The 24,812-nt window shown below is 52.5% G+C and overlaps 1 protein-coding gene across 1 annotated transcript; it reads right to left on the minus strand.

Moving 5' to 3' along the window:
- Window positions 1-705: 705 nt before the first annotated feature.
- Window positions 706-7,714, minus strand: APLN (apelin). Its single transcript, XM_065901305.1, has 3 exons — window positions 7,643-7,714; window positions 1,487-1,658; window positions 706-857 (listed from the first exon to the last, which is right to left on the minus strand). The coding sequence occupies exons 1-2, from the start codon at window positions 7,707-7,709 to the stop codon at window positions 1,492-1,494; spliced, it is 234 nt and encodes a 77-aa protein (XP_065757377.1). The 5' UTR covers window positions 7,710-7,714; the 3' UTR covers window positions 706-857; window positions 1,487-1,491.
- Window positions 7,715-24,812: the final 17,098 nt, after the last annotated feature.

Below are 24,812 nucleotides of genomic sequence, written 5' to 3' on the forward strand. Positions count from 1 at the left end.
TGAACTCCAAGTTCCTTTTGGCTCTGATCGTCTGTGATTCTTGGCAAAACCAATCATCCTAGTTGGCTTTTGCTCCTGGGAGGGTACAGAGCCACCTGAGGCGCATACCCTCCCCTCCTGAGTTGGAGCTTGAACCAACTTGGGGGGGTGCGGGGGGCGGGAGTGAGTGGGAGGGACTGCTAGGCGGCACACTGAGGCGAGAGAAGTGACAAAGTACTTCACGGCCCCGCTCCTTCACCTCTTCCTCAACCGGGCCAAACATGGGGATGAGGAAGAGGCCACAGTAGCTATTCCTCCTCTTCTCCGATGCTTCACTCCCCCTTCGCCAGATCGCCAAGCTCCCGTTCCCATGCCCCCAAGGCACCCTGTCTGCATCCCAATGACCCGGTCCCTCTCACTGGAGTCTCTCATTGCTCCGCTCTCTATGCCCCTCTGGAGGCCTGGGGGGGAAGTGCTGATGTAAAACCGTGGACTCTGCTGGAGCCCCATTAAAGAAGGGCGGGTTCCACCCAGCCCCCAGGGCATACCTGAGGCAGGAAGGGCCGAGAGAAGGGTTCGATGTTAGGGTATTGGACACAAGAGGTAGGGACTAGAGCAGAGGGAGGGCTGCGGAGAGGAAGGACGGCCTTCCAGTGCAGGGTCTCCCAAGTCACGAGGGGGCACTGAATGGGTCCTTGCTAGGGGCAGGAGCACGCCAGTCCATTCGGGGAGGCTGGTGGGGGAGAAGAGCCGGACTGTCAGCAGCTAGAACAGGGGCCAGATGAGGCGAACGGATGGGAGGGCTCCAGAGAAGCAGGCCGATCGACGGAGGAGTAGAGAGAATCACGGGGGGCGGACACGTGGTGGCCCCTTCAGTCCTAAAGAGGAAAAATGACCAGAGAGGGGTCATTGACGTGTCCTAGGTCAAAGGAACCGCCTGGGACAGGAGAGGAGACGGCCTTCACCCGCCCGCCCCCCACGAGCCTGAACCTAAAAGCCCCAGGCCACGGAGTCGGTGCCACCCTGTCCTGGCGACAGGGGGAAGGACAGCAGGCCAGGCCTCAGGGGCAGGCTCAGGCCCTGCTCTCTCCTTCCCACATCTCCGGGCAGCTCTCTTCCTGTTCTCTGCTAGCGGCTACCCCCAAGGATCCCTGCCTTCCCTCCCACCTCTGGTGAGGATCCACACTGCACACCTGCACATATACCCTGGGGCACCTCTCCCCAGCTCATCAAGGCCCTCCAGAACACTCCAGCTGGGCCAGCCAGCCCAACCCTAGGCAGCAGAGTGGAGGGCAGCCAGCACCTAACTCCTGGGGAGTGGCAAGCCCCTCTCCGGCCTTGGTCTCCTGTCTAAACTGAAGGTGCTCTGTAAGCCCCGGTGTTATGCATGGGGCCGGCACTGCCTGGTGCAGGTGTCTGGCCAGCGGTAAGCAGCAGGGCCACCCGGCTTCCAGGCTGTTCCTCCCCTGCCCTTTCTGTGCCGCCCACTGACCAGAGGCTCAAGTACCTGCTTCAGAAAGGCATGGGGCCCTTATGGGAGAGGCGCGGCCGCTGGCGGCGGAACTTCCTCCGACCTCCCTGCCAGGGCCCTGGGCCGCTCCTTGGCCCTCTGGGCCGCACCAGGTGGCGGATGGTGCCTTCCTCCATCCCCTTCCCGTCAGAAGTCTGCAGCAGGGGCCCTGCAGGAAGGAGAAAGCCTGTCATCCCAAAGGCTGATGCAGATGGGCCAGGGCCCCAGAGGAGGGGCAGTCTCTCCATGAGGTGGCGCTCTCAGAGCTTTTGTTTTTCCTCTTCCAATCAGTGAACCGATGCACCACTTGCAATGTTCACACTGTCCTGGGGCAAACAGAGCCCACTACTCACGTTTACAAATTATACACCTGACTAGATGTCCTTCTGACAGTCCTATCATGTTTCTGATGGGCACAAACATGTTCTGTGCTCAGAACATCATCGGGGGCTGCAGCTTGGGGTATCATGCCTGTACTCAGGCTGGGGCACAGCAGACAGTAACTTCCCACTGCACCCTTGTGACCGATACACTTAAAACATTTCAAACACACAATATTTCAATGAAAACAACTCCCCCCATCACGTGCCTATCACCCAGATTCGACAGTTATCCAGATGGAGTTACATATGCTTTGGTTCTCCTGTTTCTTTCTTTGCAGAGATATTTTAAAGCAAATCTGGAACATGATGTCATTGTACGTCCTTTGATATGCAGGTGACCCACTTTTGGGTACTAGAGCTCTCATACCTCACCCCTGGGCACCTCATCAGTGTTTGGCCATTTTGGGGCTCACTTGTTCCTGTGGCCTCCCTGTGGGTGTGGCTGGGGGATTGTTTGCGGGGCGTGGGGGCGAATCTCTGACTCTGTGTGCCTTATGCTGGGTTCTAGTCAGCCTGTGACCAGATTCAGAGGCCAAGAAATATTGTACAAATGAATGAGTAAACAAATGAGTGAATGTCACCTGAAGCAGCAAGTGCGTCGGGAGGGGGGTGGGCTGCTAGTATTGCCCCCCCATTGCCCTACCTCCTTTCACCCCTAGATCATACCCCCATCCTTTGCCTGATGCAAACTCCTTCCATTCCAATCCCAGCTGGCTCCTTTTCTGCTCTAGGGGGCTCTTCTCTACATCTGTCCACATCTGGCTTAGAGGAGGAGCCTCCTGATGCCAGACCAAGCCCTGCCGATAGAATCCAAGTGGCGCTGGGTGTTCCCGGGTGCGATGAGGGAAAGACACACGATGAGGCCCCAGGGGTAACAGCAGGCATGAGAAGAGAGGCACAGTGCCCAGATGGGGAGGGTAGCCTCTGCAAATGCTGAGACCCAGGACTGTGAGTGGTGGTGGCAGTCAGGGAGGGCGGGCTGTTGTGGGGAGGGGTCCCTAAGAGACAGGGGAGGCCCAGAGCCAGGATGAGGAACACGGCTGGTGGGCTCAGACTCTGGCCAGCGAGACGTCTGGACTCTAGGGCTGCAGAGAAGAGCTACCTAAGCTGACCGAGCTCTCAGCCACCTCTCATGGAGGCTGCAGTCCAGCCAGGTCAGGCGAGCTGGCGCTCCACAGACAAGCCAGCCGCCAGAGGCAAGCAGAGCAGGGAGATGCGATGGTGCTGGGCAGGAGGCAGACAGGCAGAGCGCCTGTGCGATGCCCAGGATGGGGCTGGTCTGCAGAAATACAGCTTCTGAGGCCAGTGATCATGAATCCCAGTCTCCCTCTCCGCACACCATCGGGTTCGCCTCCAGCTATATCCCTGTCTCTCGAAACCTGTTTCCATCCATCCAGGAGTCTCCACCACTAGCTCACAGTTTCCATACAACCACCCATTGGCTGCTCGCCCCCCAACCATACCCCTGGCGGCTCTTCCTTTCCTTCCTCCCTGCCTCCAGCATCCCCACGCTCCGGTTCCTTCCTTGGCTGTTTGACTCTTGTGATTCCTCCTCCACTTGCACACAATTTCCAGGCACTTATCCTCCTCTTGGGCCAAACGCAGGCAAGGATTGTCCTTAGGGCCCTCCCTGCCCAGGCCCCTGGCGCCTGCTGCTGTCCACGCTCTCTCGCCCAGACACGCACGCACACACTCTCTAGCCCTCCACCCTCCCTCCCAGAGAGAACGTCACAGGCCCATTAGGACCCCTCTGTTTACCAGCCACCCTTCATGCTTCTGGTTGGGGGTGGGTTACTGTGTCAGTTCCTCCCCTAAACCCATCACCTAATGTAAATTAAAACACGAGTTGTGTTTGCACTTTGGGGCAGTAGGTATGGACAGGGGCAAGGAGGCTGCTTTCGCCTGTCATAGGGCTACCCTCTGAGTGCCATCTGCAAAGGGGCTGCGCCGGGGAGGGAGAGGAGGGAAGCCCCTTCACTAAGCTCCCCACCGCAGCTGCTTCAGCTTCTGCCTTGTGTTTTGGAGTCCCCTCGAGGCTGTTCTGCCCTCTCAAGAGGACAGGAATGATACTGATGAGAAGTTGGTACCGGAGAAACTCTCAGGGCGAAAAGGACTGCGCTGAGGGGGTGGCCAGGCAAAAGGAAGGACCCTAAGGGCCTTGAAGGTGTCAGTGAGGTCTTGGTTCTTGTGTTGCAGGGATGGCCAATGGCACAGGCTATGGCCCGAGGGGTAACAGCAGGCATGAGAAGAGAGGCACAGTGCCCAGATGGGGAGGGTAGCCTCTGCAAATGCTGAGACCCAGGACTGTGAGTGGTGGTGGCAGTCAGGGAGGGCGGGCTGTTGGGGGGAGGGGTCCCTAAGAGACAGGGGAGGCCCAGGGCCAGGATGAGGAACACGGCTGGTGGGCTCAGACTCTGGCCAGCGAGACGTCTGGACTCTAGGGCTGCAGAGAAGAGCTACCTAAGCTGACCGAGCTCTCAGCCAGGCCCTGGAGAGCAGTCACCCAGAAGCCCCTGGCACCTTGCATCCCACTGGATGGGGGGGCTCACTCTCCTCCTTGTAGCCGGAAGTCTGCAGTTCCTCCCCCACCCTGATTCCATCATCCACCTGTTTCCTACTTTTGATTCTGAGTCTGGTTCACCCTAAGATAAGCTGACACCTGAAACCCTGGCTTTGTCCTGCCCGAAGGGACAAATCAGAGGCTTTTGATTCTCATCACTGCAGAGGTCCCGGCAGTGATACAAAAGAATTCCCCTGTAGAAACGGGCCATCCCCAGTGTACTTAAATACTTTCCTCTAACTGCATCTGCTACTTACAGGAAGGCTGGGGCAATCCCGCAAAGAGTCGCGAGCCTAGAGGGACCGAAGCGCCATCAGCAGTGAAGCTACAGCATCTCCACCGTGAAGCGCAGTCAGGGGTAAACAGGGCTTGCGTTTCACGCAATCTAAACTCCAGCCCTGCCCGTTCACAAAGAGGTGTGTGCCGCTTCTCAGGAACACGCCATCCTCACTAGGAATGAAACATCTTTTTTTTCCCCTCTTGCCGTCCGGCCTGTCTTGTGATTGCTTTAAAAGCCCATACAAGTGCCCTTGTGGCACTGGCTATGTCCCCTCCACTGCTCTGGGGTCCTGCGTGTGTCTCCAGGATGAAGCGCCCCTCCTTTGTCTGCCCAGCCCAGTGCCCTGAGCCGTCTTCCCACGCCAGCCGTGCTGCTGTGGACACATCACGCCCTGGCAGCCTGGTCATCCGCTTCACCTGCGTTAGTCCTTTGCCGCTGAGAGGCCTGACTCAGGTTACCTGGGTGCTTAGTTCTGAGGCATTGGGGATGGAGTGGAGATGCCCCCTCCCTGAGTGGGAGGGGTCCAGGAAGCTGTCCTCACGCTGTCATTGTGGCTGCAGGCCTCAGCTGGGGCCGGGGAAGGGCAGGAGGGGGACAAGGAAAGACACAGAGGTGCTCAGACAAAGACCAAGGGCTACTTGGCCCTGGCCCAGCAGCTCTCAGACTCAAGAGCAAAGTGTATCCCAGGTCAGGAGGCAGTGGAGGAGTCTGTGTGTGGTGGCGGGAGCGCATTCCAAGTCAGGACACGGCGTGTCGTGAGGAAGCACGGATTTCAGGCCTGGAGCTGACTGGGGACTCTGGCTGGGGAGAGCATGCAAGTCCGGGCCAAGGGCAAGGTGGTTCCGAAAAGGTCCCTTGTTCTGAGCCAGGACAGGAGGCAGGAGGAGCAGGACATGTGTCCCCAGACCCTGGGCTGGTGGCCACCTGCACAGAGGTGGCCCCCTTGGCCCCAGGACAGGACAGGGGTGGGGTGGGGGGACGTGGCAGGGGGAGGTGGAGAGGCAGGGGGAGCTTTGGAAGTTTCCAGTGCTAGGCTTAAGCATAAATGTGAGGGCAACGAATTTACCCAGATCCGGCTGTGGAGATAGGTGACCTAATGCAAAGGGTGAATGAAGCAGGGCGCGGTAGGGTCTGAGCCAGATGCGGCGTCCCCTCCCCTTGAAACCGGCTCCCCCTTTACCCGTAATGCCCCAACAGCTGGACCCTGAAAGGGTCTGGGTGCGGGCCAGTTAGCCAAGGGTCTCCCCGTAGGTTCTGGGGGAGCCGCAAGTGCGCAGATCAGGTAGGCCCAGCTTCCTCTGGGATGCCCTCTCTGCACCACTGTTTGCCAGTGGTGGTGTCCCGTGGGTGTCTTATCTCGCCAACTGCCCTGGATGGCAGGCTCCAGGAGGGCAGGCCCGTGTGGTGTCCTTCATTCCTATCTTTGGCTCTCTTTCTGCCATTGCCTGCCTGACAGGAGTTTCTGAGGAAAAAGCCTGCTTCCTTCTTACCAGTGAGGTGGCCGAGCCGGGGCTCGGGCCTGAAGAGAGAGAGAGATCACTGGACAGCTAGCTAAAGGCAGGTAGTGCCAGACCCAGCCAGTGCGCCTTCCCGAGAAGCCGGGCAGGGCTCCCCGGGCCAGGGCAGTGCCAAAGGCAAGAGCGGAGAAAGGAGGTGACCTACAAAGAGAGAGGTGGAAGCCCCACCAGGCCCCTCAGAGGCTCCCGGGCTGCATCTTGTTCCGGAGGGTCTGGAACAAAGTACGGCCTTGGGCCCTTCCTCTAGGACACTTGCTGCCCTGCTCTCTCCTTCCCCCTGCTCCCACCTCCCCATAAGTCCAAGCCTGGCACTGGCATTAGTCCACCTGGTCTTGGCCTTCCTATTCTGTGTTGCCAGGCCGGCAGCAGTGACAGTCAGATCACAGGACTGTGGCAGCTGGAGGTGGGAGCTGGCAGCCACAGGAGACACTGACGCACAGAGGACAGGGAGCCCGGACTGGGACTGCTGGGATGTGGGTGGGGACCAGGCTTGGGGAGGGCAAGGGAGCACCAGTCAGTGCCAAGTATGCCAGGTGGGGGTGTGGTGCAGGTGAGGGCCAGCTGCACGGAGGTATCGGTTCAGGCGCTGTTTCCTGGTTTGGTGCCTGGAGACAAGAGGACTGAGGTGAAGCATGACCATGCCTGGGTCAGAGCGGGGACCGGAGCCAGGATCTCAAAGAACCAAGTCCCTGCGGTGGGACGCAGGCCTCTGGGAGAACCTTCCGTGTGGGAGCAGGAGGGCAGGCCAGACAGGACTTGGGGGTGAGGGAGGAGGCCAGCCTGACCTGGCCCTGCCCGGCCCAGCCCGGGTGAGGCTGCCTCTGCTCACTTGCAGGCTGAAAGGAACCACAGCTGGGCTCCACGCCGCCTCCCCCGCGGCGCGCTCCTGCCTATGCAACAAGTGTCACGTCTGCACCTTGGCGCATCATCATCCCCCAGTGGCCCGCGCCCCCGGACCGGCCGGCGGCCCCTAACTTTCCACGCAGGAGCCCAACCCACCGGCCTCAGGTCAGTTCCCTCCAAGGATCCACGAGGGGCGCAGGACGTGCCCCCCCCCATACCCTCCACCACGTGGGGAGCGGGGCGCGGGACACGGAGCGCACGCCTGCGGCCCTGAGCTCCTCGGACTGCGAGGGGCGGCCGGGAGGGGCCAGGCGCCGGAAGGTGATGCCCCAGGCCGAGCCGAGCCGAGCCGAGCACCCCAGAGGGAGCGATGCCCGCGGCCGGCGGGTCCCTGGCCCCGGGCGCCCTGTCCGTCGGCGGCCCGGCGCGTGGCGGCTTCTGCACGGCTCGCGCCCGTCTCCCGGGAGGCGGAGGGAGCGCGATCTTCGGGGCGGAGGGCGGGGAGCGCGCGGGCTGCAGCCCTGGAGAGCGGCGAGGGGGCCGCGGGCGAGCGGGAGGGCGCGCACTCACCTCCACACACCGCGCTCAAGGAGAGCCAGAGCAGCAGGAGCGCCTGCACGCAGAGCCGCAGATTCATGCTGCTCCTCTGGCCGCCGCCGCCGCCGCGCGGCCCTGGCCAGGGGGCGGGGGCGGGGGTGGGGGCGGAGAGGCCGGAGGCCGAGGGAGGCGCGAGTCGCGGCTCGTGCGTGCGGGCGCGAAGCTCGTGTGGCTCCCGGGCCGCGAGACGGTACGCCCCGAGCCGCGCCGTGGGCTGGCCGGCCGCCGCCTCCTCTCTCCTGCAGCCTCCTCTCTCCCGCCGCGGGGCAGCGCCGCCCAGCTGGCCTCGGCGGCTCCGGGGGCGGCGGCGAGCTCGTTCCAAGTGGCTGGCGGCTCGGCTGCGGCTCCAACGGCCCGTGGCTCAGGCTGCCAGCGGGAATGCGCCCCGCTCACTCCAGGGGCTGCATTTTGTAGCCTGTGGCTTGGCCGCGAGCCCACTTGGTCATGTGGTCATCGGGAGGGCTGGAGGGGGGGCCGGGAAGAGGGAGAGGGAGCAAGCCTCCCGCACCGCCCCCCTCCCGGCACGCACTGGGCAGCCGCAGCCAGGGCGCGAGAGGGAACCTCGAGGTGGTCCCACAACAAAGGCTGCGAGGCCACTCTGACAGCCCACAAGCGCTCCCCGGACAATGCCTGCCTGGCCGGGGGCCAGAGGGTTTTGGAGACCTGAAGGATATCAAACACAGGAAGTATTTGGGGCGGTGGAGGGGCACACTTAACCCTTTGTCGCCACGCTTCCTTAACAGCTGTCAAGAAACCTGGGCGCTGCCCCCACTCACCCCCGCTACCTCTGACCCGGTCCTTCCCCACCGCCGCTCCGCAGCCGCAAGGACTTAGCCGAGACCCTCACACACTGGCCCTCCTCTCTCCTCTGCATCTTCAGCTGGGTTTGAACTGTGCCCAGCGCCCCCATTTCTCCTACCATCCCCCAGGAGGCACCCTCTACCTGGAATGCCCCCACCCCACCCCATCCTTCCACAGACCTCTTCATTCTTACAGCAGCACCTCCAATCCCATCTCATCCAGAAGACTTGCCAGGATAACAATAATCCAGGAGGGGCTGCTCCTGGGTTCCTCCTCGCTGTCGGGACATGCAGCAGCTCCTATGGCATCCCCTCCCTTGTTCCCCATCATCACGACAAGGGACCATTTACCCAACTCCAAACAGTCTAGGCTGGATTCGTTTTTGCATGTACTTGGGATTCCCCTCTGAAAGTGGGTCCTGAAGTTGTTTGCCTTCCCAGACTAGGCTGTCAGCTCCTACAGCCTGGGAGCTCCCAAGAGAAGGGGCTGCCTCTTTCACCGCACGGGGCAGCCCCTAAGATAGGACCTTGTCTTCTCATTCTTCTGCCTCTCTCCAAAGTCCCCAATATCGGGCTCTGCACATAGGTGGCACTCAACACATGTTAAAAGACTGAATTGAAAGGTGTTTCCACATTTCAGCCAGCCAGGCAGTTTGCTTGAAGTGCGAGTCCAGATTTCCACATAAAATTTGACATTGGACAGTGTGTGTGTACCATTAAAGATGCGAGAGACCACAGTAGACTTAACATGTTTTTGAAATGTTACAACAATCCAGTATACGCACAATTTTTTATCAGTCTCCATAGCAGGGATCTCTGCTTTGCTCACAGCTGCATCCCCAGAACCAGAACAATGTCTGGGGCATGGTTGGTGCTCCCGACGTAATTTTGAATATATAAATGAAATTTTCAAAACCATTCCTATTGCCTAAATCAAGGTAGTGGGAAGGGGATAAGATAGGGTTCTTGTTCATAGCCTATGTCCGCATTAGCCCCAGTCCAGTAGGAAAAAGGCAGTGACATGGAAGGCAGAGCATCTCTCTTCATCCGTGAGGCCCAGGCGGTGAGCAGTGGGCATTAGTAGCGTGAGATCATTCCCCGTCTGCTGCCCCCTGGAAAGAGTCTTCCACCCAGGAGGAGAAACACCGGACCTCTAGTCTCCACCCTCCCCTGCCTCAGGGCCGTGCTGTTGTCACCTAAATTTGCGGTGTCTCCTGGGGAGGATGATCTCCGTGCTACCCCCTTCAGGGTTGTTATGGGATTGAATGAGATAATGTATCTGAAGGCACTGTGTAAATAAGGTATCAACCCTTGAGGGATGGTTTTTAGGAACCATGATGCTCCACTCCCCGACTGAGCAAGCCCATACATTTGCAAATGAGCGCCCCCATAAGTAGGTTCCTAGAAGCGTTCGTATTTAATCGCTCCTTTACCAGGGTGTGTATAGGCTATTTGCTAAGTGGTTTAAGGGCTGCCCTTTCCAATATGACTGACACTAACAACATTTAAAATAAAATGAAAACTTCATTTCCTCTGCTGCACTGGCCATATTTCAGCTGCTCAGTAGCCACCTGCAGCTAGGGACCACTGAATTGGACAGCACAGAATAGAACCTTTCAATTATTGCGCTAAGCTCTATTGGACAATGCTGGGGGAGAGCACCCCACTCATTCTTTTTTCTGTAATTCTTTTTCCCACCTTACTTAGTTTTCAAAATGTGCAAGGGAACAACATACAAAGGCAAACCCAATACAAATTTAAGACAAGCAACTCTGTTTTTTTGTGTGTGTGTGGTACGCGGGGCTCTCACCGTTGCAGCCTCTCCCATTGTGGAGCACAGGCTCCGGACGCGCAGGCTCAGTGGCCATGGCTCACGGGCCCAGCCGCTCCGCGGCTTGTGGGATCCTCCCGGACCGGGGGCATGAACCTGTGTCCCTTGCATCGGCAGGCGGACTCCCAACCACTGCGCCACCAGGGAAGCCCCTAAGGCAAGCAACTCTTAGTAAACAGAAGGCATGTATTTAAAACAAGATTTAAAGAGCTGACCATGTGGGAGAATTATGTTTTAATCTAATCCTTCTCTCCATTTAACCAAACTGCATCCATTTTTCCAGTCCTAGATCCAAGATCTCATCTTTCTCCTTTCTCAGGCTGCTCTTGCCCATGGTGTCTGTCTTCCTCATAACAGCTATGGCTGTAACTTTCATTGGCAGTGATTCTGGCCTGCACTTGTGTATCTGCACACCATGTTCTGTGGGCCCGTAGAGAGGGTCCACCACCAGAGTACCCATTCCGGAACCAAGGCTGGTGAGGCAAGGGATGCAACTCTGATTGGTCACTCTGAAATCCTTGTGGGCTCCCGTATATCTCAATAGCATATATTCAAATGACCGGTTTTTATACTTGTCTCCACCCGCTAGACTTGAAGGTCACAGGAATGATAGCAACTCGCGCAGTGCCTGGCACAAAGTTGGCACTTGGAGACTGCTTGTTGAAGAGATAAGTAACTGTTGGTAGAACTGTGTGCTGTCTTTTTTCAGGAAGATGACACCGTTGAGTTAATATCAGCAGAATCAACGTTTAAAGGTGTGTCTCCAAGAGTGGGGAGGAGGGGCAGGAAGCCATCCGCACCTCCCTGCCCTGAGGCAGCAGTGTCTGTAAAGTGCATTCCTGCGCTTGGGGCTCAGGCCTGCGGTGAGGGGCAAGACTCAGTTTCCAGTCAAGCTCAGGGGCAATTCTGGGGACAAGGGGTAGAATTCAGTGTACTGTTGGGGACAGAGATGAGATAGCTGACCTATGTGAAGCCAGCCTGTGACTTGTTGCCCTCATTGGCGCTGTGCACAAGCTAGTCAGTTCTACTTAGTGTCCTATGTATGTCATCAACACCAGCCACTGCTGCTCGGTTGACTCGTCTGGCTCCCTGTCCTCTGGGTTTGAATGAGCAGTGTGGTGTATTAGAAAGAACTCAACTTTTGGAATTTCAAATAACTGAATTCAAATCCTGCCCCTCAATCTCAGTCCTCAGCTGTGTGACTTTGGGCAAGTTATCTAACCTCTCTGAGCCTAAGTTTCTTCAGTTACTAAGTGAGGGTAATAACAGTACCTACCTTATTATGTTGGGAGATTAAACAAAATAATGCACGTAAAGTACTTAGCACAGGTCCCAGCCCACGGTAGTTGCTCATTCAGTGTTAGTTTTCTCCTCTTCCTGATATGTTCCCCCACCCACCCACCTTTCGGCTCTGGCCTCTGACCTCTTGGAACTGATCAGGAAGGAACGGCTCTGTCTTTGCCCTGTTCCATCCACACCTGTCTTCTTAGTAGCCATCAGAACTGTTCACTATCTTATTCCCCCAAAGCACCAATCTCTGCTAGGGCTAATCTGATGAACGCACTTGATCCAGGGAGTTAATGCATGATAGTACTTTGAGGTTTTGCCTCCCAGGTATGGTATTATGATAGTAGTCCTATGAGGTATGTCCTATTCCCCAAAGTAATATCAAGCTCCACCCTTTCAAGCAAGGAGATATTTTAGTGACTTTCATTTGGCTGCTCTACATAGAGCTCAACTTGCTTCAAAGTCAACTCAGAAAGGGATCCCCTCTGGCAATTTACAACCGAACCTTCTTTTTTTAAAAAGTTTTTGTTGAGGTATAGCTAATTTACAATATTATATTAGTTTCAGGTGTACAACATAGTGATTCAACATTTTTATAGGTTATACTCCATTTAAACTTATAAAATATTGGCTATATTCCCTGTGCTGTACAATATATCCTTGTAGTTTATTTATTTTATACCCAGTAGTTGGTGCCTCTTAATTCCCTACCCCTATCTTGCCCCTCCCCCCACCCTCTCCCCACTGGTAACCGCTAGTTTGTTCTTTATATCTGTGAGTCTGTCTCTGTTTGCTACATATATTCATTTATTTTTTAGATTTCACACATAAGTGATACCATACAGTATTTGTCTTTCCCTGTCTTATTTCACTAAGTGTAACACCCTCCAGGACCATCCCTGTTGTTGCAAATGGCAAGATTTCATTCCTTTTTATGGCTAAATAATATTCCATTGTCTATATATATATCACAGCTTCTTGGTTCATCTGTTGATGAACACTTAGGTTGCTTCCATATCTTGGCATTTGTAAATAGTGCTGCTATGAACAGTGGGGTGCATATAACTCTTAGAATTAGTGTCTTCATTAAAACCCAACTTTCAGCCTGCAGGTTCAGCCACTGAAGACTCAAAGTACAATCCTGTTGCAGCCCATTCCTCTCTTCCTGTCCCCACAGAGGAGGAGGAGGAGGATGTCGTTAAAATTTATTGAGCATGTGCTGCGTGTCAAGCACTGCTCTAAGTGCTTCACATGCATTAACTCATTTAATCCTCACACCTATGAAGTAGTCCTACTCCTTATCATCCCCATTTTACAGATGAGGCAACTGAGGCTAACAGAAGTTAAGTAATTTTCCCAGGTCTGCCTAACCTGAAAGCCCACACACTTCCCTCACTGAACTTTGAGAAGCAAATTCTCACTTGTTTGAGCCCATATACCACTTTGTTTGCACTTCTAATACTGGACTCAAGCTGTCTTGAATCAAATTAGGAAGCAGCGAAGCACATGGGTTAAGCACATGGGTTCTGGAATAAGGCCGCTCTGTCACTTACTAAATAGATAAATCGGCAAATTATTTAAGATTTCTGAGCCTTAGATTCCTCATCTGAAAAAAAAGGGGGGCTTAGCTCACTGGGTTATTGAAAGGATTAAACCAATCAATACCTAGGAAGTACTTGGTACAATGCTTGGCTCTCCTAGTAAGGCAAGCATTGTGTAAGTGTTATATATTCTCATAGGTACTTGTGTATGTCTTACCAATACTATGAGATGGTAAAGCTATGTCTTGCTCATTTTTGTGTTCTCACCAGCAGTGCTAATGCCCAAAGCAAATATTCATTGAATGCAGAAAGGAATTGTATAGTCACGTTAATAATCAATCTGGGTTTATGATACATATCAAGTATCCTTATTTGGGTAAAATCATCACAGCTTGTCCAACAGGTGCTCAGATGGGTCAACACCAAGAGTTAGCAGAAATAACACAAAGATGGGAACTCCCCTGCTCCCAGTTGGCAGTGGCTGTTTTGACTGGAGTAATATAAAAAGTAGAATGGGGGGCTTCCCTGGTGGCGCAGTGGTTGAGAGTCCGCCTGCCGATGCAGGGGACACGGGTTCGTGCCCCGGTCTGGGAGGATCCCACATGCCGCGGAGCGGCTGGGCCCGTGAGCCATGGCCGCTGAGCCTGCGCGTCCGGAGCCTGTGCTCCGCAACGGGAGAGGCCACGACAGTGAGAGGCCCGCGTACCGCAAAAAAAAAAAAAGTAGAATGGGGAGCGGACATCCGGAGAATGATGAGCCTTGTCGGTAATGACAGAAATCTCATAGCAGAAAGAGTCCCAACCGCCTCATTATGCAGATGGAGAAACTGAGGCCCAGAAAGGAATAGTGACTTGCCCAAGGTTACACAGAAAGCGAGTGGCAAAGTCAGGACAGAGAGCTAGGTTTCATTAACTCCTGTCTCCTGTGTTTCCCTCAGTGCCTTTCCGGCACACAGGTGTCACTGCTGAGCAGTGCCCCAGCTGACTGTGAAGGCGCTCAAGATGGCTGTGGTTAGGCATGGACTCTCTCCACGATCAGGCCTGCTGGATCACATCATAATAATGAACCTTCCCAATATCACTCATCCAATTTGTTCCCTAAGACGTAAGCTAAATTAGTGATCAAAGAAGTTCGGTAGCAGCAACCTTGGTGAAAAGTCTTTAAGAAGAGCCTCAAAGCTTCCCCTGTCTCTGGAGCTACCTAACAGGAACTTGAAAAACAACAGGGAAGGCCAGCTGCTGGTTGATGCCTCACTAACTAGCTCCTTGACAAATGATCTTTGGTTGGCTAAGCACCAGCAGATAACATGAATTTTCACTGTCTCCTTACTAAGTGTTCGTCTTTCTAATTCCATTGGCTAGAATTGAGCTTTCTAACTCGTCTCTATGCCCCAGAGCAGCCAGCACAATGTTTGCCATAGAGTAGCCGCTTAAGACGTCCTCAGGGATTAACTTCCCCACTTTGAGTGTGAGACCATGATGTTAATTACATGGAAACTAGCCTGAAACTTACTCTATAAATCAAAAGACCCTAATGACCATTTGGAGGGAAAAGCCTGGTCTTCCGGATTTGGGGACATTGTCAGGGTTTCTTCTTCAGCTAGCTGTATGACTCTCCCCTCGCTTTGGTGTCCATTGCCTCCCAGTCATTATCACCAACTGGATCCTAACCCTGGCCACATACTAAGATCTTGCCTCTCACACCTGCCCTTTCCCCAAGCGTGCAAAATCAAATACTAACCATTATAAGGTACCACTTTTGCAAAAATTAGAGAAGTAGCCATTTTGCAACATAACCACACTACTTCTATTCACATCTCTGGCATTGAATACCATACCCCAGTCCCCCAGCGTGTTAAATCCTTCCACAGGGCATATTTCGGCCACTCTCAGATGGGTTCCAAATGTCCCAGAAATGTTTATTCTACTTATACATTTCTTCCAACTTCTTTGCAAACTACATACAGTCTCAGCTTCTCTTATATATTTAAGAGATCTGGGGTTCCCTCACAGATACACCTCACTTGACACATAACTACGTCCCTGAAAGGTATTATGGCGATGGAATTCAGATAACCAGCCATATTTCAAATGTTTTCGACGGGTTGACTGTTCACGAGAGGGATCGGTCCTAAGAGGGCTCCTCCAAGAAGGGAAAGAACTGCCCTTCTGCCCCCGCCGCCACCCCAGCCCCACAGAGTTGTCCCCTTTTCCCTGCATCCTGCCCGTTTCTTTCTGATCCCTTGGCCTCGCCTAGAGCCACGCAGGTCCCCGTTCCTCCTGTTGGTCTTTCAGAGCAGTTTCATTTCCTCTGAACATCCTCTATGACGTCTCCCAGGAGCCTCCATCCTTCCTCTCCTCTAGGGTCTATAAATACACTGGTCCCCCAGGAGAGGCCTGTGAATTCCTTCCTCAGACAGCAAAGCCCTGTGAACTAGGATGGCCACTCCCTAAAGAGCAGGTTTATCTCCAAGGTCCAGTGGACCACTGAACCTTTTTTCTTCTTGCTTTGCTGGCGAATCTAATCTGGACTTACATCAGGTGGGATATTATATGATCTCAAATCTGGTTCCTTTGTGTGCTGAGACAGAGCAAAGACTGGCGGGGACCAGGTGTTGAGTCTATTGCCAGTCTGGCTGTGAGCTTAGAGCTCTGAGATAATGAGGTTAAGTCAGAGAGATCACCTTGGTCAGCTCTGCTCCATCCCAGATCCAAGTTTGTACCCCTACGTTGATCAGAGATTGGCACCATCACCACATGGGTCTTAACCCTGACCACAGACTGAGATCTTCTTGGCTTCTCACTTCTTCATCTTTCATACATTTCCTGAACACATAAAGAGAGAGCCCAGTAATGTACTAACCTTAAAAAGGTAACACTTTTGAAAAAAGAAAAAAAGAAGTAAAAGAAAAGTAGCCACTTTACAGCAAAATGCCACAGATTAGTTTCCCAAGGCCTCTGTAACAAACTACCACAAACTTGCTGGCTTAAAACAACAGAAACGTATTTTCTTACAGCGCTGGAGGCTAGAAGTCCGAAATCCAGAAGGCTCTAAGGGGGAATCCTTCCTTGACTCTTTCAGCTTCTGATGGCTCCAGGCATCCCTTGGCTTGGGGCTGCATCGTTTTCACATGGCCTTCCCTTCTGTCTGTGTGACCTCCCTCTGCCTCCCTCTCTCGTAAGGACAATTGTCATTGGATTTAGGGCTCACCTGAATAATCCAGGATGATCTCATCTTGGGATCCGTAACTTCATTACATCCGCAAAGACCTTTTTCCAAATAAGGTTACATTCACTGGTTCTAGGGGTTAAGACACAGCCACATCTTTTGGGCACTCCCATTCGACCCACTGCACCGCACTACATCCATTCGCACCCCCAGCATGCTGGAATCGTAAGAGCCTGAACTTTCTGTCCATTTTGCCTCCAAATATCTCCCCAATATGTACACTTCTCTATGTTTCTGCTGCCCCATCCTCATTCAAGACCCGTCATTCCTCACACATCATTCTCCAAAGCGACCAGAATGATCAGGCCGGCCCCGCTCTGCTTGCAAGCCTTCTGTGGCTCCCTGTGGCTCTGAGGGTCAAGACCCAACTCTTGGCCGTGGCCTGCAAGGCCCCACCCACCTCGCCAGTCTCCTCTCTTGCCTCTCTCCCTCGTTCTCTCTGCAAGGCCAAGTCGCTTCCTGCCACAATGCCTCCTCAATACTCTTCCCTCCTCTTGGAGAACTCTCTACCCCACTCCATCTTCTCAGCTAACACCCATCATACATCAGCTCAGCTCTAAGGTCAAATAACACTTCCTCAAGGGATGCTTTCCCTCGCCCCCAGGCCAGCTGAGATTCCCCAGTAATAACATCCCTCATAGTTTGCGATTACATTTGCATTGTATTAACGCCTCTCCCCACCTACCCGTCCCCCAACTCCATTAGACTAAGCTCCAGAAGGGCAAGGCCTGTGGCTGTCTGGTTTCATCACTGTATCCTCAGCACCTAAGCAGTGTCTGACACATAGTAGGTGTTCAATCATTATTTGAATGACTATATGAATGAATGAATGAATTAGTTAATTAATCCAAACATCTGTGTTCTGATCACTCATGTTCCTCTCCTAAAAATGAGAGAAGCAATGCCTATCTCACAGGGTTGAATAATAATCAAAATGAGGGCTTCCCTGGTGGTGCAGGGGTTGAGAGTCCGCCTGCCGATGCAGGGGACACGGGTTCGTGCCCCGGTCCGGGAGAATCCCACATGCCGCGGAGCGGCTGGGCCCGTGAGCCACGGCCGCTGAGCCTGCGCGTCCGGAGCCTGTGCTCCGCAACGGGAGAGGCTACAACAGTGAGAGGCCCGCGTGCCGCAAAAAAAAATAATAATAATAATCAAAATGAGATCATGGAGGGGAAGGAGCTTTATAAACCATGAGATGGCTTACTAATTTAAGGAATCATGATGATACTGACCGATGTCATCAGCCTTTTGGGAGCCAGGAAAGTACACTGCCGAGGGCCTGGGGCAGCAGGAGAAGCAAGGGTGGAGGTGAGAAAGGATCCTTGAGGTCAACATTCCTCCGGATAAGAAACTCCTGTAGGAACTCTGCCGTGTAGGATAAGATTACAAGCACACTCAATTCCTCTGCTTCAGACTTGAAGCTCCTAACTTATCACCCTCTGGATCAAAAGAAAATGCCACTCTCCTCAAGTATAAATATTGCCCCAAGTCACCCAGGGCACTTAGGGTTTTGTTTGTCTCCTTTGAAAGCATCTGCTCCAGGTGCAGGCTGAGGAGAAGGTGACAGCCTTCTGGGTTGGGTCCATCTCCGCAGGTGCTTTCCACGAGGTGATCCATCAGCCGTGGCACTGGCTTAAGGCGCTGACCAGCTGACAAATGACTTTGAAGCGTGCCTCTTAGCTTTTCATTCTTTCCCTTCCTTGCCTTCTTGGCTTTCACTGCCAACAGGCGGGGAGGGGATCACCTCCTTCCTCCTCCTCCTCTGGCACGTCCATCTAGAAGGCATCCCTGGAGGCCTAACATTCCAGCTCTTCGGTGTCTTGCATTTGATTTCCCCAGACCCCGTCAAGTCATAATCTCCTTTCCTGCAGGGAAGGGACACTTCCACCTCTTCCTCCATATCCTCTCAGCTCTTTGCATTTGGGTCAAGAGACCTAAAAAGGCCATTTCTCATTTCCATCTTGTCTTCCATTGTTTTTTCCCCTGGGATGTCTATGCATTCATGGCCCTGAGATGCCTCACTGGTCTGGAATGTCCATGGCGAGCCGATCCTCTGAATCATAGACTTAAAGAAATTGGAAAGAGCAGAGCTCATTAGGCTGTCGTTTCCCCAGTTTCCTCCTCTGACCTGGATGTCTTCCCGCTGGCTGGATGGTGCGCTTCCCTGCCCCGTCGTTCCGCTGGGCTTTGAGGCTCTGTCTACACAGTCCCAGAAAGGTAAAGAACAAGGCCTGTCTCTCAATAATTCAGGCAAAATCCTGTTTTATCTCAATGATTTGGGTATCCTATTACAAAGCACCATTTTGGTACAAGCCTTTGGGATAAATCCCTCTAATAGGTGTCACAGAACCAGAGCTGGAAAGGACCTTGCAGTTCATCTGTTCAAAAACCTGCTTCTTCTTTTGTTTATAGCTTTTTTGAGATATAATCGACACACAGTAACCTGCACATTTGCATGCCGTACAAAAAGTGTGCAATTTGCTGTTTCGACATACATATACCACCACGGAACCATCACCACTGTCATGTTTCCATCACTCCCTAAAACTTCATTCTGCCCCACTGTAACTGCTCACTCCATCCCCTCCCCAGTCCCCCGTCCCCAGGCAACCACTGAACTGCTTTCTGTTACCATATAGTTTGCATTTTCTAGAATTTTATATAAATGGAATAACACAGTATGCATTTTTTTTTTTTGCTGGTTTCTTTCACTCGGCAGAATTATTCTGAGGTTCATTCATGTTGTTGTATGCATTAATAGTGTCATATGTATCAGTAGGTTGTTTCTGCTTTTTGGCTATTGTGAAAAATGCTGCTATGAACACTCATGTACAAACTTTTGCATATATGTATGTCTTCAATTCTCTTGGTGTGCCTATGAGCTTCTACCTTCATACGGTAACTATATTTAACCTTTTGAGGAACTACCAAACTATTTTCCAAAGCACCTGTCCCATTGTACAAACCCACCAGCAGTGCATGGCGCTCCTACTTTTCCTCACCTTGCCATCTTATTCTACGTCGTTTTCTATTTGAGCCATCCTAGCGATGTAAAGTGATATCTCATTGTGCTTTTGATTTGACTTCCCTAATGACTACTGATAATGAGCATCTTTTAATGTGCTTATTTTTTTTTTTTTTTTTACGGTGCGCGGGCCTCTCACTGCTGTGGCCTCTCCCGTTGAGGAGCAGAGGCTCCGGACGTGCAGGCTCAGCGGCCATGGCTCACGGGCCCAGCCGCTCCGCGGCATGTGGGATCTTCCCGGACCAGGGCACGAACCCGTGTCCCCTGCATCGGCAGGCGGACTCTCAACCACTGCGCCACCAGGGAAGCCCTTAATGTGCTTATTGACTGACCTTTTATACATCTTCTTTGTAGAAATATCTATTCAAATCTATCCCATTTTAAACACTGGGATAGGGAATTCCCTGGTGGTCCATTGGTTAGGACTCTGCGCTTTCACTGCCGGGGCCCAGGTTCAATCCCTGGTCGGGTAATTGAGATCCTGCAAGCTGCACGGCATGGCCAAAAAAATAATTTAAAAAAAAGTTTTAAAAATAAAAACTGGGATATAATTCACATAACGTAAAAATCACCATTTTACAGTGTACAACTCAGTGATTGTTAGTACATTCACTAAGTTGTGCAACTATCACCACTATCTAATTCCAGAACATTTCCACCACCCTAAAAAGAAACTCCGTATCTATTGGGTTGGGCGAAAAGTTCGTTCGGGTTTTTCTGTAACATCTTAACATCTCCGTAAGATGTTACAGAAAAACCCGAACGAACTTTTCGCCCAAAACAATATAAGCAGTCAGTTCACCCCTGCCTCCATCCCCTAGCAACCACTAATCTACTTACACCTCTATGGATTTGCCTCTTCCATACATTTCATATAAATGGAATCGTATACTATGTGACCTTTTATGAATGGCAGAGGGTGGGAGTGGGCTGACAAGAGAGCCAGTTTCTCAGTGGAGACCATGCCCATGCCCAGGGGACCACTGCCAAGATGGAGGTGGGTGGGTACCGGCCCCAGAGCCAGTGTTGAGCACCCAGGCACGGGATTTTATCCATATGTTTTCCCCCTAAAGGGGCCACAGTCTGCTTTTCTCAGAAGCTATGTGTCCTCCAGGAAAGGACCCAGTGCCTGTGGCTTTTGGAAGGAGGCACCTTGGCTCTTTGGCTGGGCAACAGCTGGGTGCCCTGGCTTCCCCCAGCTGCTGAAGAGACAAGCAAGAGTGTTTACCCAATGGCCCCAGTGTACTCAGAGGACTCGGGCTCTGAGTTACACAGCAAACAGCTGGCTCTGGAGGGGCTGCGTCCTGGGCGCTGAGACTCGGCGCCTCCAGTGATGTTTAAGCCTCACCGTGAACATGCTTCCTCCACTCTCATCCTCCTCCGGTGGGGTTGGGGGTGGGCTCATTTACGAACAGGGACCCGACAGGTGGCTTTTTTAAACGCTGGTTCTAGCGGAACACTCCCCAAAACGAACACAAAGTTTTTTGTCACCAGGTGCATGTGCTAATTGGTTGCAGACTCTGCCACCCGCTGCAGCAGACAGCAGCGGTCTTTCCAGTAAGAAGACATTTCCTGGCTGGGCACCCGGACAGGCGGGCGGGTGGCGGCGGCGCAAGCAGTGCCAGCCAACCCGGGAAGCCACGCGCTCCGTCCCCGGGGGCCAGTGCAGCGCCCGCCGGCGCCCTCGGGCCTGCAGCCTCCCCTCGTGGCGCGCCGGGCCGGGGATCGGTTCCCCGCGCTGCAGCCGGAGCTCTGGGCCCAAGTCTCCCACGCCGGACGGGGGCGTGGGCGTGGGCGTGGGCAGCGTGACCCCCGGGTCCCGCCCCCGACGCCCGAAGCCCGGAGCCCTGCGACGAGGGGGTCCCGGCTCCACCCACCCGGCCCATCCCGAGAATCGGGGCTCCTGGCCAAAACAGAGCGGACATTCAGAACCCATTTGATCGCTTTGGGGCGGGGCGGGGGCTGGGGGAGAGTTGCAGGCAGCTGTCTCTTGGAGAGCCATTCCCCCGCGCAAGCAACGCTAGCAGTCGTCGCTAGGCCCAGCCCCGCGGTTAGTTGGGTGCAGGGACGTGACGGGACCGGGAGGGATGGTCCTTTATTCTATTGTTCCCACTCATCAGAAAGGGCTCCTAGCAAACGTAGTCTGCTAGTCCCAGCTTTCCCCACGAAACGGAGAGCTCTGCTTTGCCGTCGTTATCCAGGATGGGTTTTTTGTCCATGCTAAGACCTTATTTACAGTATTACACTAGGATGTCGACCCAGCAGCCCGGCAAAACGCTGAGGCAGCCATTAAGTGGACTTGTGGAGGAGTGGAGATGTGCTGCCACCCAAGCAGTCACACACTCCCCTGGAAACTGGGGGCATCCGGAAGTCCGCACTGTCCTGCCTGGCTCCTTGACATTACTTTTCAGATATCATCACTTGGACATATCACTTGGGGTCCTCGTAAAAGTGCAGATCCTGATCTAGAAAAGCTGGGTGGGGTCTGAGGTTCTGCATTCCTAACAAGCTCCGGGGTGATGCAGCTGCTGCTCTGGACCACACCGGGGGGAGCAAGGGGTACAGCATTGCTCTCAACTGCAGCTGCACGTTAAAATCACCCGAGGAGCCCAAAACGCTTGAAGTTTGCTAAGAGAGGAATCGTAAGTGTTCTCGCCACACAAAAAAAGGTAACTATGTGAAGCGATGGATTTGTCAACTCCATCGTGTAATCATTTTGCAACGTATACATATATCAAACCATTGTGATGCACACCTTTAAGAAAACATCATATTGTACAACCAAACTATACACAATTTTAAGGTGTCAATCATACCTCAATAAAGCTGGGGGAAAAAAACAAATTAGGCCAGGCCCCACCCCTAGATATTCTGATTTAAATGGTCTGGGGTGAGGCCAGCCTTTTTTTTTTTTTTTTTGAATTAAGTTTCTCCAGTGATTATAATGGGCAGCCAGGATTTTTTTTGTTGTATTTTTTCATATTTGTTAAATATGAGATCATTATTTTCTATTCCCTCTCTCTGGGCAGCCAGGACTGAGAGCCACTTGTGGAAGTAGCTGCGAAGAGGGACTTAGGCTGTAGTCAAGGATATTGATTCCATACTGGGCCCAACTGTAGGGTTCCGTCCATGACCTAGAGTAGGAATTCAGATTGTGATCAAAGGACATAATTAGTTCGTATGGTTTCATATACCTCATCTTACCTCCCATTCATTCAATCATCAAATATTTCTTGAGCCATTATATTGTGCTGGGCACTGTGCTAGCTAGTAAGGATTCAGCAGTGAATGACAGACACGGAGCTGACAGTTTAGTGGTGAATATGGACAGTAATCAAATAACCACTGAAATAAATGCAAATGTACGATTGGATGACTGCTAGGAAGAATCTGATTTAAAGTGTACGTGGGAAGGGGGCAGGAAAGTGACAATTAGTTACCTGTAATCGGAAGGATGAATTGTCACTCTCTAGGTGAAAGGGGGTGGGCTGGATGAAAGGAAAAACGTTCCAGGCCGAGAGACTGACAGCAGGGCACTGCGGCCAGAGTGCAGAGTCGAGGTGGCCCTGTGTGCCAGATGAATCTGGAGGGGTAGGGGTGTATCTATGTAGAGCAGAGGTTCCCAGTCCTGGCTGAGAATTAAAATCCCCAGTGAACTTCAATAAGTATACCCAAGATTGGCTTCCAATCCCAAAGTCCAGATTTAGTGGTCTGGAGTTGGACCTGGGCATCATTAGCTTAAAGTCTCCACAGGTGACTGTGATGTTGAGTCAGGGATGAGAATCATTTGATGTAGATCCACATTAAGGCTTTTGACCTTTATCTTAAGAAGCATAGGAGGGAGAGATTGGGAATGACATATATACACTAATATGTATAAAATAGATAACTAATAAGAATAAATAAATTAAATTAAATTAAAAAAAAACATGGGAGGGACTTCCCTAGTGGTGCAGTGGTTAAGAATGCGCCTGCCAATGCAGGGGACATGGGTTCAAGCCCTGGTCCTGGAAGATCCCACATGCCACAGAGCAACTAAGCCCATTCACCACAACTACTGAGCCTGTGTGCCACAACTACTGAAGCCCACGTGCCTAGAACCTGTGCTCCGCAACAAGAGAAACCACCGCAATGAGAAGCCCACGCACCGCAACGAAGAGTAGCCCCCGCTCGCCACAAACTAGAGAAAGTTCATACAGCAACAAAGACCCAACACAGCCAAAAATAAATAAATAAATTTATATTAAAAAAAAGAAGAAGCATGGGAAGGCATCGACATGTTTAAGCAGACAGGTGACATGATCAGATTTGCATTTTAAAACAGTCTGGCTGCAGAGTGAACAGATGGGAGGGAGGCAGATGTGTGGAGAAGTAATGCATTAGACCAGGTGAGAGATGACAGTAACTGGGGCCACGGTGGTGGTGGAAAGGAGTGGATGAACTCAAGGGCTACCTTGGAGATGAAATCAGCAGGACTCAATAATCGATTGGACATGGGAAATAGAGAGGCAGGGGCGGGGAGGAACTGTCAAGGATCTGACAGAAAATTTCCAAGTTTCTGACTTAGACAGTTGATGTTGGTAGCATGGAGATAGAGAAGACTGGAACAGGACCACATTTGGAAGGAAGGTCATAAGTTTGGTCCAAGTGGAGCTATCAAGTGTGCAGTTGGATACGGTGTCTGAAGCTCAGAAGAGAGATCAGACCTAGAGATATTCATTTGGGAGCCGTCGGGATAGGTATTTGAAGCCGGGGAATTAATTGGTCACTTGGGGAAAGATCGGAGAATGGCGAGACAAGAACTAGGAGGGACCTTGAAGAACTCCAACGTTGAATGACTCGCTCTCCCAAGGTCCATACTATAGGGCTGTACTGACCTTTCCCCTTCCTAATCGCTGTCACCTTCCCCGCCCCCATTCATTAAAGACTTTGGGGAAAACAGTCCACGATTTTCTTCTCTTCCAGAAGCACCCCCACTATCATGGATGACTTGTGTTCATACGGACATGGCTTCCAACACCTCGGCCTCTGCGTTCCTTAACTTCCTCACATTTACCTCTTCTGCACTCCCCCTCAAGCTACACTTACACAGTCACACCTTGGGCCTTGACATCACTCTCAACTGTGCCACTTTAAAAGTCACTCTTTCAAGATGTGGTACGTATATACAACGGAATATTACTCAGCCATAAAAAAAGAATGAAATAATGCCATTTGCAGCAATGTGGACCTAGAGATTGTCATACTGAGTGAAGTAAGTTAGACAGAGAAAGACAAATATCATATGATATCACTTATATGTGGAATCTAAAAAAATGATACAAATGAACCTATTTACAAAACAGAAATAGAGTCATGGATGTAGAAAACAAACTTATGGTTACCTGGGGATGGGGCAGGGAGGGATAAACTGGGAGATTGGGATTGACAT

This window comes from Phocoena phocoena, chromosome X, assembly GCF_963924675.1.
Source record: "Phocoena phocoena chromosome X, mPhoPho1.1, whole genome shotgun sequence".
In the NCBI taxonomy this organism is placed as follows: Eukaryota; Metazoa; Chordata; class Mammalia; order Artiodactyla; family Phocoenidae; genus Phocoena; species Phocoena phocoena.

What these genes read in the sequence shown, in the direction of transcription:
- APLN (XM_065901305.1), bottom strand. Translation starts at nt 7,709, where the DNA reads ATGAATCTGCGGCTCTGCGTGCAGGCGCTCCTGCTGCTCTGGCTCTCC. An exon ending in CTTGAGCGCGGTGTGTGGAG is followed by an intron (nt 1,659 to 7,642) that starts GTGAGTGCGCGC and finishes TCCTTCCTGCAG; the next exon opens with GGCCCCTGCTGCAGACTTCT.